Raw genomic sequence first — 15,542 nt, 5'->3', positions numbered from 1 at the left:
GTAGCGGTCCCCGTATTCATCGATATAGGGGTACACGTGATGGAGGAAATAGGACAGCTATTTATTTATTTATTCAATTTTTATGCCGCCCTTCTCCTTAGACTCAGGGCGGCTTACAACATGTTAGCAATAGCGCTTTTCAACAGAGCTGGGGTGGCGCAGCAGGTGGAGTGCGGTACTGCAGGCCACTGAAGCTGGCTGTAGACAATGGCCCCATCAACCCACAGAGAACTTCCTTCGGACTTGTTCCACAAATTTTTTCATCTTCATCACCGTCAGGGCTTTCTCAACCATATTCCATGCATGCACGTGCCCAGTATGGTCCTTGAGCCGCAACAGGTATTCATGAAGGTCCCTCTGGAGCTCAAACCTGAGCTTGTTCGTCTCTGCCCCGTGAGGATTGAGCAAACGATACAGACGGCGGACCTTTCTGCGGTCCTTTATTTGGAATGCTACAAAGTCAAGGGCCGACTCGTAACAGTCTTTCCTACCTAGAAGAGAAAGAACGGGTGGGAAACACACATTGAGTAAGAGGTGCTGGGAGAGCCAGTTTGATCTAATGCTTAAGGCAGTGATTTTTAACCTTTTTTGAGCCGTGGCACATTTTTTACATTTACGAAACCCTGGGGCACATTGAGCGGTGGGGGGGGGGCGGAGGGGGGCGGCTAAAAAAAGTTTGGACAAAAATATTCTCTCTCTTCCTCCCCTTCGCTCTACTTCTTTCTCCCTCCCTCTTTTTCTCCCTTCCTTCCTCTTTCTTTCTCTCTCTCTCCATCCCTCTTTCTTTCTCTTCCATCCTTCCTCTATTTTTTTCTCTCTTTCTCTCTCCCTCCCTATGTCCCTCTATGTCTTTCTCTCTCTCTCCTTCCCTCCCTCTCTTTCTCTCTCTCTCCCTTGCTTTCTTTCTCTTTTTCTCTCTCTCTTTCTTTCTCTTGTTCTTTCTTTCTCTCTCTTGCTTTCTTTCTCTCTAGTTCTTTTTCTCTCTCTCTCACTCTTTCTCTCCCTTGCTTTCTTTCTCTCTCTCTCTCTTGCTTTCTTTCTCTCTTGCTTTCTCTCTCTCTTGCTTTCTTTCTCTCTGAGCTTTCGCGGCACACCTGACCATGTCTCGCGGCACACTAGTGTGCCATGGCACACTGGTTGAAAAACACTGGCTTAAGGCACCGCCCAGAAAGCAGGAGACGATAAGTTCAAGTCCTGCTTTACGCATGAAAGCTGTCCGGGTGACCTTGGACCGATCATCAGGAGGCAGTGAGTTCCAGTCCCGCCTTAGGCATGAAAGGCCAGCTGGGTGATTTAGAGCCAGTCCCACTTTCTCAGCCCAACCTACCACACAGAGTGGTTGTTGTGGGGATAATAGGAGGAGGAAGATGTATTGGAGAAGTTCACTACATCAAGTCATTTGTAAAAATAACAATACAGTGGTCCCTCTACTTACGAACTTCATTCGTTCCGTGACCAGGTTCTTAAGTAGAAAAGTTTGTAAGAAGAAGCAATTTTTCCCATAGGAATCAATGGAAAAGCAAATAATGTGTGCGATTGGGGAAACCACAGGGAGGGTGGAGGCCCTGTTTCCTCCCAGGAGATTCCTAGAGAGGTCCCATGGAGGCTTCTCCCCACCTTTTCCGGCCCTGTTTCCTCCCAGAAGATTCCTAGAGAGGCTCCACGGAGGCTTCTGTCTTTAACAAGATAAGAATTTCCTATTTTTCCTCTAAGGAGATAGGTGACTGCCATTTTGGGTTCTGTTTTTAATAAAATAAATTTTTACTGTTTAAGTTTTGTGATAAGAAGATAACCATCTGTTGTTCTTCTGGTAGGGACTGTTTACCCAATTCGTATCTGTTTAGGGCATATTATAAACCATATAGGGTACCATTCATCTCTAGGAGAAAGGAAACAGGATGTAGACCATATCTAGGCAAGGAATTCTCTGTACCTCTGTAATAGGCTGATACTCACCATGCTAGATTAGCTAGCAAGAATTGGGAAGTCTTGTAAAAGTATATAACCTGCTCTTTAGCTTCTGTGCAAGTATCTCTTCTTATGAAGAGAACCACGCTTTGCAAATCATTTTTGGTATACCCAGAGAGAATAAACATTTCTGTTCTCTTTGTCCAAATGTCCAGAGCGCATAGGTGCTCTGGAGTGGAGCTCCATTTTCACTACCCCACTACCTGTTGTGGTTAGCTCTGGCCCAGCTCCTGCTCCAAGGACTGTGGATGTGGGGGAGACATCCACATGCTGCAGGCCTGTTTTGCCCCCAGTGGAATCTGCTGATGAAGGCTCCTCTGACCAAGAAGGCATGAGTGACAGGGAGGAGGAGAGTGGGGCAGACAGCTCAGAGGGAGATCAATTATCTAGCTCCTCCTTGGATTCAGAACAAGAGTTAATGATACAGCCACGCATGCGGAGAGTGATGCATAGGCAACAACAACTGAGAGATTATTATCAAAGAAAATGAGGCCACCTGTGGTTGGGTGGGGCTGTGGTCATTAGTGAGGCTGCTATAAAGAGCAGCCTGTGGGTTTGGCCATTGTGGAGGATTATCTGATCGTTGTGATTTTCCCCCGCTTTGAAACTAAACCAGAGCAAACTGTGTTTCACTTTGTGGAAGAAGAAGGACTGTGAATTGCCTCACAGCTGCAAGCTAAGTATCACAGAACTGATAAGGGACTTGTACCAATTACCAGTTTGTTTGGAGACGAGTGCTCTTTGCTATACCAAAAGAGGGCTTAGGTTAAGTGAATTTTCATTATAAAGAACATTGTTTTGAATTTTCAAACGTGTGTGTGTGTCTGAAATTTGTACCTGTGAATTTTTGGGAGGAGTCTACCAGAGAGCCCGACAGAACACTACCCCTCCCCCGGTCTGGGCAATATCTCACTTGTGCAGGTATCTATATCTATGGTATTATTGTTCATCCACTTTATCATTGTTTCTTTAATTTGCTCAAATTCCAGCTCAATGGACAGCAAATAATTATAAAATTTCTTTATCAAATTCTCATCTGAACCAAATAAAATTTTGTCCATTCAGAATGGCCCCTGACCTCTGAAATATCTCACCAATGGACGTGAGATCCACCCCTATCCTTTTCACCTTCCATTCGAGACCTTCCCTGACAACTTCTGACCACCCAAGTCAACGGGGAGGGGGCAGCCAGATTCACTTGATGACCATGTGATTCACTTAACAACTGCAAGGATGTGCTTAGCCACCATGGCAAAAAGGGTTGCACTTAACAACTGCCTACTTAGCAATGGAAACTCTGCTCCCAGTTGTGTTTCTACTTTAAGGACTACCTGTAAGTCCCAGGTGTGGGAGGGGGTCTTACCTGAGCCTTTCTTAGGCCTGCAGGAGGTGCAATAGGCATCGTGGAATCTGTTGCCAGGCACATTGATCCGAAAGCCTCGTCTGGCACAATTCCGGTGGGTCTTGCAGGTCTCTTCACTGGAAAAGTTGCTTGAAAAGGTCCCTTCTGGACACCATGCGCACTCGGTATCTTTTTCTGGGGTGCCTGGAAAAACGGCAGCAGAAGGGAAGGTCTAGCTTTCTTTCCTACCAATCTCTATGGCTGCTGTCTTGCGGGAGGGGGAGGAATTTATCAATCCATGTCAAAACAATAAAATAAAACTTTAAAAGGGGAGAAGCGAAAGGAAGGGAAGGGATGATGAGGGGAAGTGGGGAGAGAAAAGGGAAGAAGAGGGGAGAGTGGAGGAGAGGAGAAAAAAGGGAAGGAAGAGAGGAGGGGAGAGGAAAGGAGAGGAAAGAGGAAAGGAGTGGAGAGAAAAGGGAAGGAGGACAGGAGGGAAGAGGAGAGGAGAGAAAAGGGAAGGGGGAGAGAGGAAAGAGGGGAGGAGAGGAGAAAAAAGGGAAGGAAGAGAGGAGGGTAGAGGAAAGGAGAGGAAAGAGCAGAGGAGTGGAGAGAAAAGGGAAGGAAGAGAAGAGAAAAGGGTAGGAAGAGAGGAGGGTAGAGGAAAGGAGAGGAAAGAGCAGAGGAGTGGAGAGAAAAGGGAAGGAAGAGAAGAGAGGAGAAAAAAGGGAAGGAAGAGAGGAGATGAGAAAAAAGGGAAGGAAGAGAGGAGGGTAGAGGAAAGGAGAGGAAAGAGCAGAGGAGTGGAGAGAAAAGGGAAGGAAGAGAAGAGAGGAAAAAAAGGGAAGAGAGGAGGGTAGAGGAAAGGAGAGGAAAGAGCAGAGGAGTGGAGAGAAAAAGGAAGGAAGAGAAGAGAGGAGAAAAAAGGGAAGGAAGAGAGGAGAGGAAAAAGAAGGGAAGGAAGAGAGGAGGGTAGAGGAAAGGAGAGAAAAGAGCAGAGGAGTGGAGAGAAAAGGGAAGAGAAGAGACGAGAGAAAAGGGAAGGAAGAGAGGAGAGGAGAAAAAAGGGAAGGAAGAGAGGAGGGTAGCGGAAAGGAGAGGAAAGAGCAGAGGAGTGGAGAGAAAAGGGAAGGAAGAGAAGAAAGGAGAAAAAAGGGAAGGAAGAGAGGAGAGGAGAAAAAAGGGAAGGAAGAGAGGAGGGTAGAGGAAAGGAGAGAAATGAGCAGAGGAGTGGAGAGAAAAGGGAAGGAAGAGAAGAGACGAGAGAAAAGGGAAGGAAGAGAGGAGAGGAGAAAAAAGGGAAGGAAGAGAGGAGGGTAGAGGAAAGGAAACTAAAGAGCAGAGGAGTGGAGAGAAAAGGGAAGGAAGAGAGGAGAGGAGAAAAAAGGGAAGGAAGAGAGGAGGGTAGAGGAAAGGAGAGGAAAGAGCAGAGGAGTGGAGAGAAAAGGGAAGGAAGAGAAGAAATGAGAGAAAGGGAAGGGAGGAGAGGAGAGAAAAGGGAAGGAAGAAGGAGAGGTGGAAAAAGGGAAGGAAGAGAAGAGAGGCGAGAAAAGGGAAGGAAGAGAGGAGAGGAGAGAAAAGGGAAGGGAGGAGAGGAGAGGAGAAAAAAGGGAAGGAAGAGAGGAGGGTAGAGGAAAGGAGAGGAAAGAGCAGAGGAGTGGAGAGAAAAGGGAAGGAAGAGAGGAGAGGAGAGAAAAGGGAAGGGAGGAAAGGAGAGAAAATAGCAGAGGAGTGGAGAGAAAAGGGAAGAGAAGAGACGAGAGAAAAGGGAAGGAAGAGAAGAGAGGAGAGAAAAGGGAAGGAAGAGAGGAGAGGAGAAAAAAGGGAAGGAAGAGAGGAGGGGGGAGAAAAGGGAAGGAAGAGAAGAGAGGAGAGAAAAGGGAAGGAAGAGAGGAGAGGAGAGAAAAGGGAAGGGGGGAGAGGAGAAAAAAGGGAAGAGAGGAGGGTAGAGGAAAGGAGAGGAAAGAGTAGAGGAGTGGAGAGAAAAGGGAAGGAAGAGAGGAGAGGAGAAAAAAGGGAAGGAAGAGAGGAGGGTAGAGGAAAGGAAACTAAAGAGCAGAGGAGTGGAGAGAAAAGGGAAGGAAGAGAGTAGAGGAAAAAAGGGAAGGAAGAGAGGAGGGTAGAGGAAAGGAGAGGAAAGAGCAGAGGTGTGGAGAGAAAAGGGAAGGAAGAGAAGAGAGGAGAGAAAAGGGAAGGGAGGAGAGGAGAGAAAAGGGAAGGAAGAAGGAGAGGCGAAAAAAGGGAAGGAAGAGAGGAGGGGGGAGAAAAGGGAAGGAAGAGAAGAGAGGAGAGAAAAGGGAAGGAAGAGAGGAGAGGAGAGAAAAGGGAAGGAAGAGAGGAGGGTAGAGGAAAGGATAGGAAACAGCAGAGGAGTTGAGAGAAAAGGGAAGGAAGAGAGGAGAGGAGAAAAAAGGGAAGGAAGAGAGGAGGGGGGAGAAAAGGGAAGGAAGAGAAGAGAGGAGAGAAAAGGGAAGGAAGAGAGGAGGGTAGGGGAAAGGAGCGGAAAGAGCAGAGGAGTGGAGAGAAAAGGGAAGGAAGAGAAGAGAGGAGAGAAAAGGGAAGGAAGAGAGGAGGGTAGAGGAAAGGATAGGAAAGAGCAGAGGAGTTGAGAGAAAAGGGAAGGAAGAGAGGAGAGGAGAAAAAAGGGAAGGAAGAGAGGAGGGTAAAACCTTAAAAGGGAAGGAGAAGTGGAAGGAAGGGAAGGGATAAGGAGGGGAAGGGAGGGGAGGGGAGAAAAGGGGAGGGGTGGGGTGGGGAAAGAGGAGATGGGTGGAGTGGAGTTGAGAGAAAAAGGAAGGGGGAGAAAAGGGAACAGGAGAGTGGAGGAAAGAGGAGATGAGTGGAGTGGAGAAGAGAGTGATAGAAAAAGGAAGGAGGAGTGGGCAGGAAAGAAAAGCGGAGGTGAGAGGGGAAGAAAGGAGAAAATACTGAAGGAAAGAGGAGAGGAGTGGAGAGGAGAGTGAGAGAAAAAGGGAAGGAGGAGTGGAGAGGAAAGAAAAGAGGAGAGGGAAGGGGAAAGAAGAGGAGAAAATAGTGAAGGGGAGGGAAAGAGGAGAGAAGTGGAGAGGAAGAAAAAGGGAAGGTGGAGAGGAGGGGAGAGGAAAGAGGAGAGGGGAGGAGGAAGGTTGATCAGGAAGAAAGGGAAGGAGGGAGGGAGGAAGGAAAGAAAGAAAGAAAGAAAGAAAGAAAGAAAGAAAGACGGGAAGGGAGAAATCATAGATTTTATAATTGTTGTGCTTGAGAAACACCAATTTGAAGGGTCCATCCTTCAGGCTTCCCACCCCTCCAAACTACTCCCAAGAGATGTGTCTGTTCCAGTTCACCCTACCCCCCCCCCACCCCTCACCCCAAAGAAACTGGTTGCTGTCCATCTTCCTCCCATGGTAGATACCTGGCTCCACCACTCCGCTTCCCGGAGGGCACATGGAGTCTTTGATGCAAAAGATCGACTCAGCATGGTAGCCCGTCTTGCACTCGCACACCCTGTTCTGTGTCCCGTTGCATGGCACCACCTCCACCTCCAGCATATTACAAGGGGCGTTGCAGTACAAGCACATGTCCAAGTAGTTCCAATACTTGGTGAAGTGATTCATTGCACACGGCTTGCACACCGTCGGTTTGTCCCGGGTGCAAGGTGTGGCCATGCTTTCCCCCGGGGGGCACTGATCACACAACAGTATCTCGTTGGTATCGGGGTCTTTCCGTTCAAAGGTGGGCTGTGAAACATGGGTCAGGATACTCCCGAGCAAGACGCTCCAAATCGTCCACTAGTGACGGGGGAGAGGAGGGGAAGGAAGACAAGTTAGCAGAGATTCCCAGACACAGCTAGTCACCAACACAGCTAGAGACCAAAATTCTCACAGTAAAAACAAAGAGAGTTATTAAATGACTCAAAAACTTCAGAAGAGAAGGATTTAGGGGTAGTGATTTCTGGTCACAAGCACAAAAAATGGATGTAAGTAATATGGCAAATGATTTAGCTTTACTAGATAAGTGGTCAAAGTAATGGAAACTGCAGTTTAATGTTTCCAAATGTAAAATAATGCACTTGGGGAAAAGGAATCCTCAATCTGAGTATTGTACTGGCAATTCTGTGTTAGCAAAAATTTCAGAAGAGAAGGATTTAGGGGTCGTGATTTCTGACAGTCTCAAAATGGGTGAACAGTGTGGTAAGGTGGTAGGGAAAGCAAGTAGAATGCTTGGCTGCATAGCTAGAGGTATAACAAGCAGGAAGAGGGAGATTGTGATCCCACTGTATAAAGCACTGGTGAGACCACATTTGGAATACTGTGTTCAGTTCTGGAGATCTCACAGAAAGGATATTGATAAAGTTAAATGGATCCAAAGACAGGCTACAACATTGGTGAAATGTCTTAAGCATTAAACTTATCAGGAAAGACTTCATGAATTCATGTATAGTCTGGAGGACAGAAGGGAAAGGGTCAAAATGATCAAAACATTGAGCTGCCCCGAGTCCTCGGAGAGGGGCAGCATACAAATCCAATATTATTATTATTATTGTTGTTGTTGTTGTTGTTATTGCTATTGTTGTTGTTTGTTGTTGTTGTTGTTATTATTGTTATTGTTATATATGTTAAAGGATTAAATAAGGTTCAGGAGGGAAGTATTTTTAATAGGAAAGTTAACACAAGAACAAGGGGGCACAATCTGAGGTTAGTTGGTGGAAAGATCAGAAGCAACATGGGAAAATACTATTTTACTGAAAGAATAGTAGATCCTTGGAACAAACTTCCAGCTGACGTGGTTGGTAAATCCACAGTAACTGAATTTAAACATGCCTGGGATAAACACATATCCAACCTAAGGAAATAGTATAACTAGATGGCAGACTAGATGGACCATGAGGTCTTTTGTATAACAGGAAGTGCCCGAATGTTTGGCGTTTCAAGAGGTCATGTCTCAAAAGTAATGACTGCTTTTGAAAGAGTAGGGAAAACGTCCTCAGCCAAGCACAGGTCTGGTCGAAAGTCGAAGTTGTCTGAAAGAGACCGTTGGACTCTAAAGCAAATTGTTAGAGCAAACCACAACTCCTAAAATCACTGCAGAGCTCAATAGACACGTACAGAACCCAGTTTCCACAAAAACTGTTCGAAGGGAGCTTCACAAATCTGGATTCCATGGAAGAGCTGCAATGAGAAAACCTCTACTCTCAAAGACAAATGTTTCAAAGCGTTTAGAGTGGTGTAGAAACCACAAGAAATGGTCCCTCGGGCAGTGGCAAAATGTGATTTTCTCTGACAAATCATCGTTTACCATTTTTCCGACCTCCAGCGGTGTTTACGTCTGGAGACAGCCAAAAGAATCATTTCATCCAGACTGCCTTCTCCCAACCATCAAACATGACGGGGGTTCAGTGATGATTTGGGATGCTATTTCTTGGAAATCCGCCGAACCAACGATTTCCCTTCATGGAAGAATTAACAGCCATCACTATTTAGGAATTTTGGCTGACCAAATTCATCCTATGGCTCAAGAACTGTTTCCAGAGGGGGATGCCATCTTTCAAAATGATAATGCACCAATCCATAGAGCAAGAATTGTTAAAGAACGGCACGAGGAACATTCTAATGAAGTTCAGCATCTCATCTGGCCACCACAGTCACCAGACCTCAACATTATTGAGCATTTATGGTCGATTTTAGAGATTCAGGTAAGAAGTCGATTTCCACCACTATCGTCTCTAAAAGGACTGGAGGGTGCTTTAACTGAAGAATGGGCTAAAATTCCTTTGGAAACAATTCACACTTTGTATGAATCAATACCTTGGAGAATTGAGGCTGTATTTGGCGCAAAAGGTGGACCTTTTGTCCTGGTATCCTTCTGCATCGTCTGGATTGGTTGGGAGTGGGAGGCACTGCTCTTCAGTGGTTCTCCTCCTACCTCTCTGGTCAGTCGCAGTCGGTTTAGTGGGGGGTCAGAGGTCAACCTCTAGGTCTCTCCCTTGTGGGGTGTCTCAGGGGTCGGTCCTCTCCCCCCTGCTATTTAATATCTACATGAAACTGCTGGGTGAGATCATCCAGAGACATGGGGTGAGGTATCATCAGTACACCGGTGATACCCAGCTGTACATCTCCACCCTATGTCCAGTCAACGAAGCAGTGGAAGTGATGTGCTGGTGCCTGGAGACTGTTAGGGTCCGGATGGGTGTCAACAGACCCTGATAAGATGGAGTGGCTGTGGGTTTTGCCTCCGAAGGACAATTTCATCTGTCCATCCATTACCCTGGGTGGGGAAATTATTGACCCCCTCAGAGAGGGTCCGCAACTTGGGCGTCCTCCTCGATCCACAGCTGACATTAGAGAACCATCTTTCAGCTGTGGCGAGGGGGGCTTTTGCCTAGGTTCGCCTGGTGCACCAGTTGCGGCCCTATTTGGACCGGAAGTCACTGCTCACAGTCACTCATGCCCTCATCACCTCGAGATTTGACTACTGTAATGCTCTCTACATGGGGCTACCCCTGAAGAGTGTTCGGAAACTTCAGATCGTGCAAAATGCAGCTGCGAGAGCAATCATGGGCTTCCCTAGGTATGCCCATGTTACACTAACTCTCCACAGTCTGCATTGGTTGCCGATCAGTTTCCGATCACAATTCAAAGTGTTGGTTATGACCTATAAAGCCCTTCATGGCATTGGGCCAGAATATCTCCGGGATCGCCTTCTGCCGCACAAATCCCAGCGACCGGTTAGGTCCCACAGAGTTGGCCTTCTCCGGGTCCCGTCGACTAAACAATGTCGTCTGGTGGGACTCAGGGGAAGAGCCTTCTCTGTGGTGGCCCCGACCCTCTGGAACCAACTCCGCCCAGAGTTTAGAATTGCCCCCACCTTCCTTGTCTCTTGTAAACTTCTTAAAACTCACCTTTGCCGCCAGGCATGGGGGAATTGAGACATCTCCCCCGGGCCTATATATGCATGGTATGGTTGTGTGTATGTTTTGCTTTTTAATAAGGGTTTTTTTTAGTGACTTTTAATTTTTAGATTTGTTTTACATTGTTTTTATTATTGTTGTGAGCTGCCCTGAGTCTACGGAGAGGGGCGGCATACAAATCTAAATAATAATAATAATAATAATAATAATAATAATAATAATAATAATAGGTATTTTGATGATTTTTCAAGCTGTTTCCATTTTTATGTCCACCCCCTGTACTTTGCTCTTTACCTTCAGTATCTAGTAATGAAGATTCTGCAAACAAAAACCCACTCAGCTCGGAGAGTACCAGGGACCTCACAGCTCAAGTATAAATATTGCCTTCTATTCCTACAAGGCTGCACGTTGCCCTCACTCCCACGATTTCAAGATAAACTTCCACTGAACATGCCTGCTCAAAATAAAGGAAATGGTATAAGGGCAGACTTGATGGACCATGAGGTCTTTTTCTGCCGTCAATCTTCTATGTTTCTCTTTTTCAATGCCATGTAGGGCTTTATAGGTCAAAATCAACACTTTGAATTGCGTTCGGAAAGCGATCAGCAGCCAATGCCACTCGCGAAGGCTGCTTCTCTCCTTGATTAGTTTCCACCTATTGCTTCTTGGCCTGTCTTCATAGAATGACAGAGTTGGAAGGGACCTTGGAGGTCTTCTAGTCCAACCCCTGCTTAGGCAGGGAACCCTACACCACTTCAGACAGATGGTTATCCAACATCTTCCAGTGTTGGAGCATTCACAACTTCTGCAGAATAAAAGCTTTGGAGAGTAGCTTGACCTTAGACTGTCCACGGCTGACCTCTCCAGATTCCTAAGAGGTCAGTAAGGGGCGTGCATAAGTGCACTAGAGTGCCTTCCAACCCCTGTCCTATTGTCTCTCCTACATCCCATATAACTTTTGCCAGACCCATCCTTGACTACTGCTCATCTGTCTGGAACCCATACCACATCTCAGACATCAACACCCTTGAAAATGTCCAAAGATATTTCACCAGAAGAGCCCTTCACTCCTCCACTCGAAACAGAATATCCTACGAAAATAGACTAACAATCCTGGGCCTTGAAAGCCTAGAACTACGGCGCCTAAAACACGATTTGAGTATTACCCACAAGATCATATGCTGCAACGTCCTACCAGTCAATGACTACTTCAGCTTCAACCGCAATAACATAAGAGCACGCAACAGATTCAAACTTAATACGAACCGCGCCAAACTTGACTGTAAAAAATATGATTTCAACAATCGAGTTATCGAAGCGTGGAACTTATTACCGGACTCAATTGCATCAACCCCTAACCTCCAACACTTCTCCCTTAGACTCTCCACGATTGACCTCTCCAGGTTCCTAAGAGGCCAGTAAGGGGCGTAAATAAGTGCACTGGTGTGCCTTTCGTCCCCAGTCCAATTATCTTTCCTTTCCTTCACCTATCTTATATATTCTCTTCCTTTCATATATCCTCTCCTCTAAGTTCACTTTCACCCTCTTTTATATTATCACATGTCTATTTTTCTTCCTATGTATTTGTATATTGGACAAATGGATAAATAAATGAATAAAAATATCTTCTATCTCTATATCTTTCTTCTATTCTCTCATTGATTATTTTATCCTATACTCTCTCTTCTATTTTTTCTCTAATTCTATTTCCTCGAAGGTGTCCTCTATTACCTTCATTGTGTATTATTGTGTATTGGACAAAATAAATAAATAAAAATAAATCAATAGTTCTGGGTTCTAAAACCCTTTATTACCGGTTCGGTGCATGCAAAGTTTCTGAGAAGCCTCCTGCCAACGCTGCTACAGGTAGTTAGAACCAGGCTGAACCGGGAGCAACTACTACTGCTTGGCCCCCCTCCTCCTTGTGGCAGCCCCTCAAATACTAGGAGACTGCTAATCATGTCACCCCCCAGTCCTTCTTTTCATTAGACAGGCCCTACCCAAATCCAACAACAGTTCTTCATATGTTTTTGACTCTGGGTCTTTAATCATCATAATGCTCTACCCTCCACATTGGCAAAAAGAATCCTAACCGCACATATGAACTGAATAAACAATCTCTCACTGCTAACCCACATTCTGTAAAAGGCCTTGGAATACTAATATTGAATGACCTAAGTGCTAAAGCCCTCTGCAACAATATCGCCAAAAAAGCCTCTAGAGTTGTTAACATGATCCTACGCAGCTTCTGCTCAGGCAATCTCACTCTACTCACAAGAGCCTACAAAACTTTTGCCAGACCCATCCTAGACTACTGCTCATCTGTCTGGAACCCATACCACATCTCAGACATCAACACCCTAGAAAACGTCCAAAGATACTTCACCAGAAGAGCCCTTCACTCCTCCACTCGAAACAGTATATCCTACGAAAATAGACTTACAATCCTGGGCCTAGAAAGCTTAGAACTACGGCACCTAAAACATGATTTGAGTATTGCCCACAAGATCGTATGCTGCAACGTCCTACCAGTCAATGACTACTTCAGCTTCAACCGCAATAACACAAGAGCACGCAACAGATTCAAACTTAATACGAACCGCTCCAAACTTGACTGTAAAAAATATGATTTCAACAATCGAGTTATCAAAGCGTGGAACTCATTGCCGGACTCAATTGTGTCAACCCCTAACCCCCAACACTTCTCCCTTAGACTCTCCACGATTGACCTCTCCAGGTTCCTAAGAGGCCAGTAAGGGGCGCAGATAAGTGCACTGGTGTGCCTTTCGTCCCCTGTCCGATTGTCTTTCCTTTCTTTCACCTATCATATATATTCTCTTCCTTTCATATATCCTCTCCTCTAAGTTCACTTTCACCCTCTTTTATATTATCACATGTCTACTTTTCTTCCTATGTATTTGTGTATTGGACAAATGAATAAATAAAAATAAAATAAAAATAATTGCTTCCAAAGTTTAAACATTTTTTAGGCAGCCTGGTGACCAAAACTGGATAAGCTAATTGGCCATAATAAGGATTTATAAAGCGGTACTAAGTCTTGGTGTCATTTGGTTTCCCATGACTTGAAACAATGACTTGAAACCCCCAACACTTTACCCTTAGGCTATCCACGGTTGACCTCACCAAGTTCCTAAGAGGTCAGTAAGGGGCGTAAATAAGTGCACCAGAGTGCCTTCCGTCCCTTGTCCTATTGTCTCTCCTATATCTCCTATATCTTCTCTTCTATCCCTATATCTTTTCCTGCTATTCTCTCATAGTTATATTTCACTCCTTTATTTTCTCCTCTATCCCCCCTTTAATACATTCTACCTGATTATGTCCTCTATAACCCTCATTGTGTATTATTGTGTATTAGACAAAACAAGCAAGCAAACAAATAGGAAGGATCAGCAATTCAGACATTTTACACACAATTAGTTTTTTGTTGACTCCTTGGTGGGTGGAGAACAGTAGGGTGGAAACGCCACGGACTTTTAAGAAGCCCCAAGCAGAACATGGAGACAACCCTATATGGGGTCCTTGGCACCCCTCAAGCTTGGTTGCTTTCTGGAAGATGTTGCCTTACCTAACAAGCTAACATCATTAGTACGAAGGGATATGAAGTTGGCTTCCTTTTTATATGCAGTCGGTTGCACTGGTAGTGTTGGTGGCAGTGTGATCCCCCCCCCCCTTTCTTGGTAGTTCCTTGATTAAACATGATCTAAGTATTGCCCACAAGATCATATACTGCAATATCCTGCCTGTCAAAGATTACTTCCGCTTCAACCACAACAACACAAGAGCACACAACAGATTCAAGCTTAATATTAACCGCTCCAAACTTGACTGTAAAAAATACGACTTTAGTAATCGGGTTGTCGAAGCGTGGAATTCCATTACCGGACTCTGTAGCATCATCCCCTAACCCCCAACATTTTACCCTTAGACTATCCATGGTTGACCTCTCCTGATTCCTAAGAGGTCAGTAAGGGGCGTGCATAAGCGCACTAGAGTGCCTACCATCCCCTGTCCTATAGTCTCTCCTATATCTCATACATCTTCTCTACTATATCCTCTATAGCCTTCATTGTGTATTATTGTGTATTGGCCTAAATAAATAAATAGATAGATGATAGATGATAGATAGATAGATAGATAGATAGATAGATAGATAGATAGATAGATAGATAGATAGATAGATAGATAGATAAAAAAATAAAAAAATAAAAAAATAAAAAAATAAATAAACAAATAAACAAATATAAAATAAATAAATAAAATTAGGGCATTGTTTTCTACTCGCTTGTTTGTCTGGTATTAACCCCTGCTTATCTGTATATTGGGGTCCTTGGTGCTGTCTGAGCTTCTATTCTTGCAGACGTTTCATTACCTAACTAGCTAACATCATCAGTGTTGGAAGGGAGTGACACTTGCCGAGAAGTGGTGGTGGTAGTGGAGGAGAAGGAGGGCTATGGGACCCTTGGTGCTCTCTGTGCTTGTTTTTTTGTTTTCTTGCAGATGTTTCATTACCCAACTAGGTAATCTCATCAATGTTAGAAGGGAATAAGGTTTACATAGAAGTGTCTTCATCTATCATAGAACTTAGAACAAGAGAGTTGGAAAGGACCTTGGAGGTCTTCTAGTCCAACCCCCTGCTCAAGCAAGAAACACCATATTATCTCGGACAGGTGGCTCTGTAGTCCCTTTAGTAGTCACATTAACAGAATTGAAAGGGTCCTTGTAGGTCATCTAGTCCAACACCCCCATCCCCAAAGCTGGAGTCTCTACACCATTTCTGATAGAAGACAGTCTAGTCTCTTCTTGAAAGCCAACAGTGATGAAGCTCCCACAATTTCCAAAGGCAACTTCTGTTCCATTGATTGATTGTTCTCACTGTCAGAAAATTTCTCCATATTTCCAGGTTGAATCTCTCCTTGTTCCATATCCCTCCATTATTCCTTGTCTGGCTTTGGAAAACAGCTGGACCCCCTCTTCTCTGTTTGTGGGAGTTTTCTTGCTTGTTCCTTAATTCCTTACTTGGGATCTAGTTTCTTATTTACCTTAAGTATCTAATCAAATAATGAAACATCTGCAAAAAAAATACCACTCAGTTCAAAGAACAACAGGGACCTCACAGTTCAACTGTAAATATTGTCTTCTATTCCTATAACGCTGCGTGTTGCCCTCACTCCCACGATTTCAAGATAAATTTCCACGGAATATGCCTGCTCAATTTAGCTACAACCGCACAGGGTATACCAGATGTCACATTGCACTAAACACCTGCTCATTCGTTCTGCATTGGAAATATTTTGTTACATTTATTACCTGGCACAGATTTGGCAT

At 44.8% G+C, this 15,542-nt stretch overlaps 1 protein-coding gene across 1 annotated transcript; it reads right to left on the bottom strand.

Moving 5' to 3' along the window:
* Positions 1-216: 216 nt before the first annotated feature.
* On the bottom strand, positions 217-15,542 carry LOC139163477 (tumor necrosis factor receptor superfamily member 6B-like). Its single transcript, XM_070744277.1, has 4 exons — positions 15,525-15,542; positions 6,702-7,077; positions 3,332-3,514; positions 217-491 (listed from the first exon to the last, which is right to left on the bottom strand). Exons 1-4 carry the CDS (start codon positions 15,540-15,542, stop codon positions 217-219), a joined length of 852 nt encoding a protein of 283 aa, XP_070600378.1.

This window comes from Erythrolamprus reginae, chromosome 3 (assembly GCF_031021105.1).
Source record: "Erythrolamprus reginae isolate rEryReg1 chromosome 3, rEryReg1.hap1, whole genome shotgun sequence".
NCBI classification, from domain to species: Eukaryota; Metazoa; Chordata; class Lepidosauria; order Squamata; family Dipsadidae; genus Erythrolamprus; species Erythrolamprus reginae.
Note: the sequence above shows the minus strand (reverse complement) of the source record. Positions and strands in the feature narration are given on the sequence as shown.

Coding starts and splice junctions, on each gene's coding strand:
- LOC139163477 (XM_070744277.1), bottom strand. Junction 3,515..6,701: donor AAGCGGAGTGGTGGAGCCAG/GTATCTACCATG, acceptor CCGTTTTTCCAG/GCACCCCAGAAAAAGATACC. Junction 492..3,331: donor CAGGCCTAAGAAAGGCTCAG/GTAAGACCCCCT, acceptor TTTCTCTTCTAG/GTAGGAAAGACTGTTACGAG.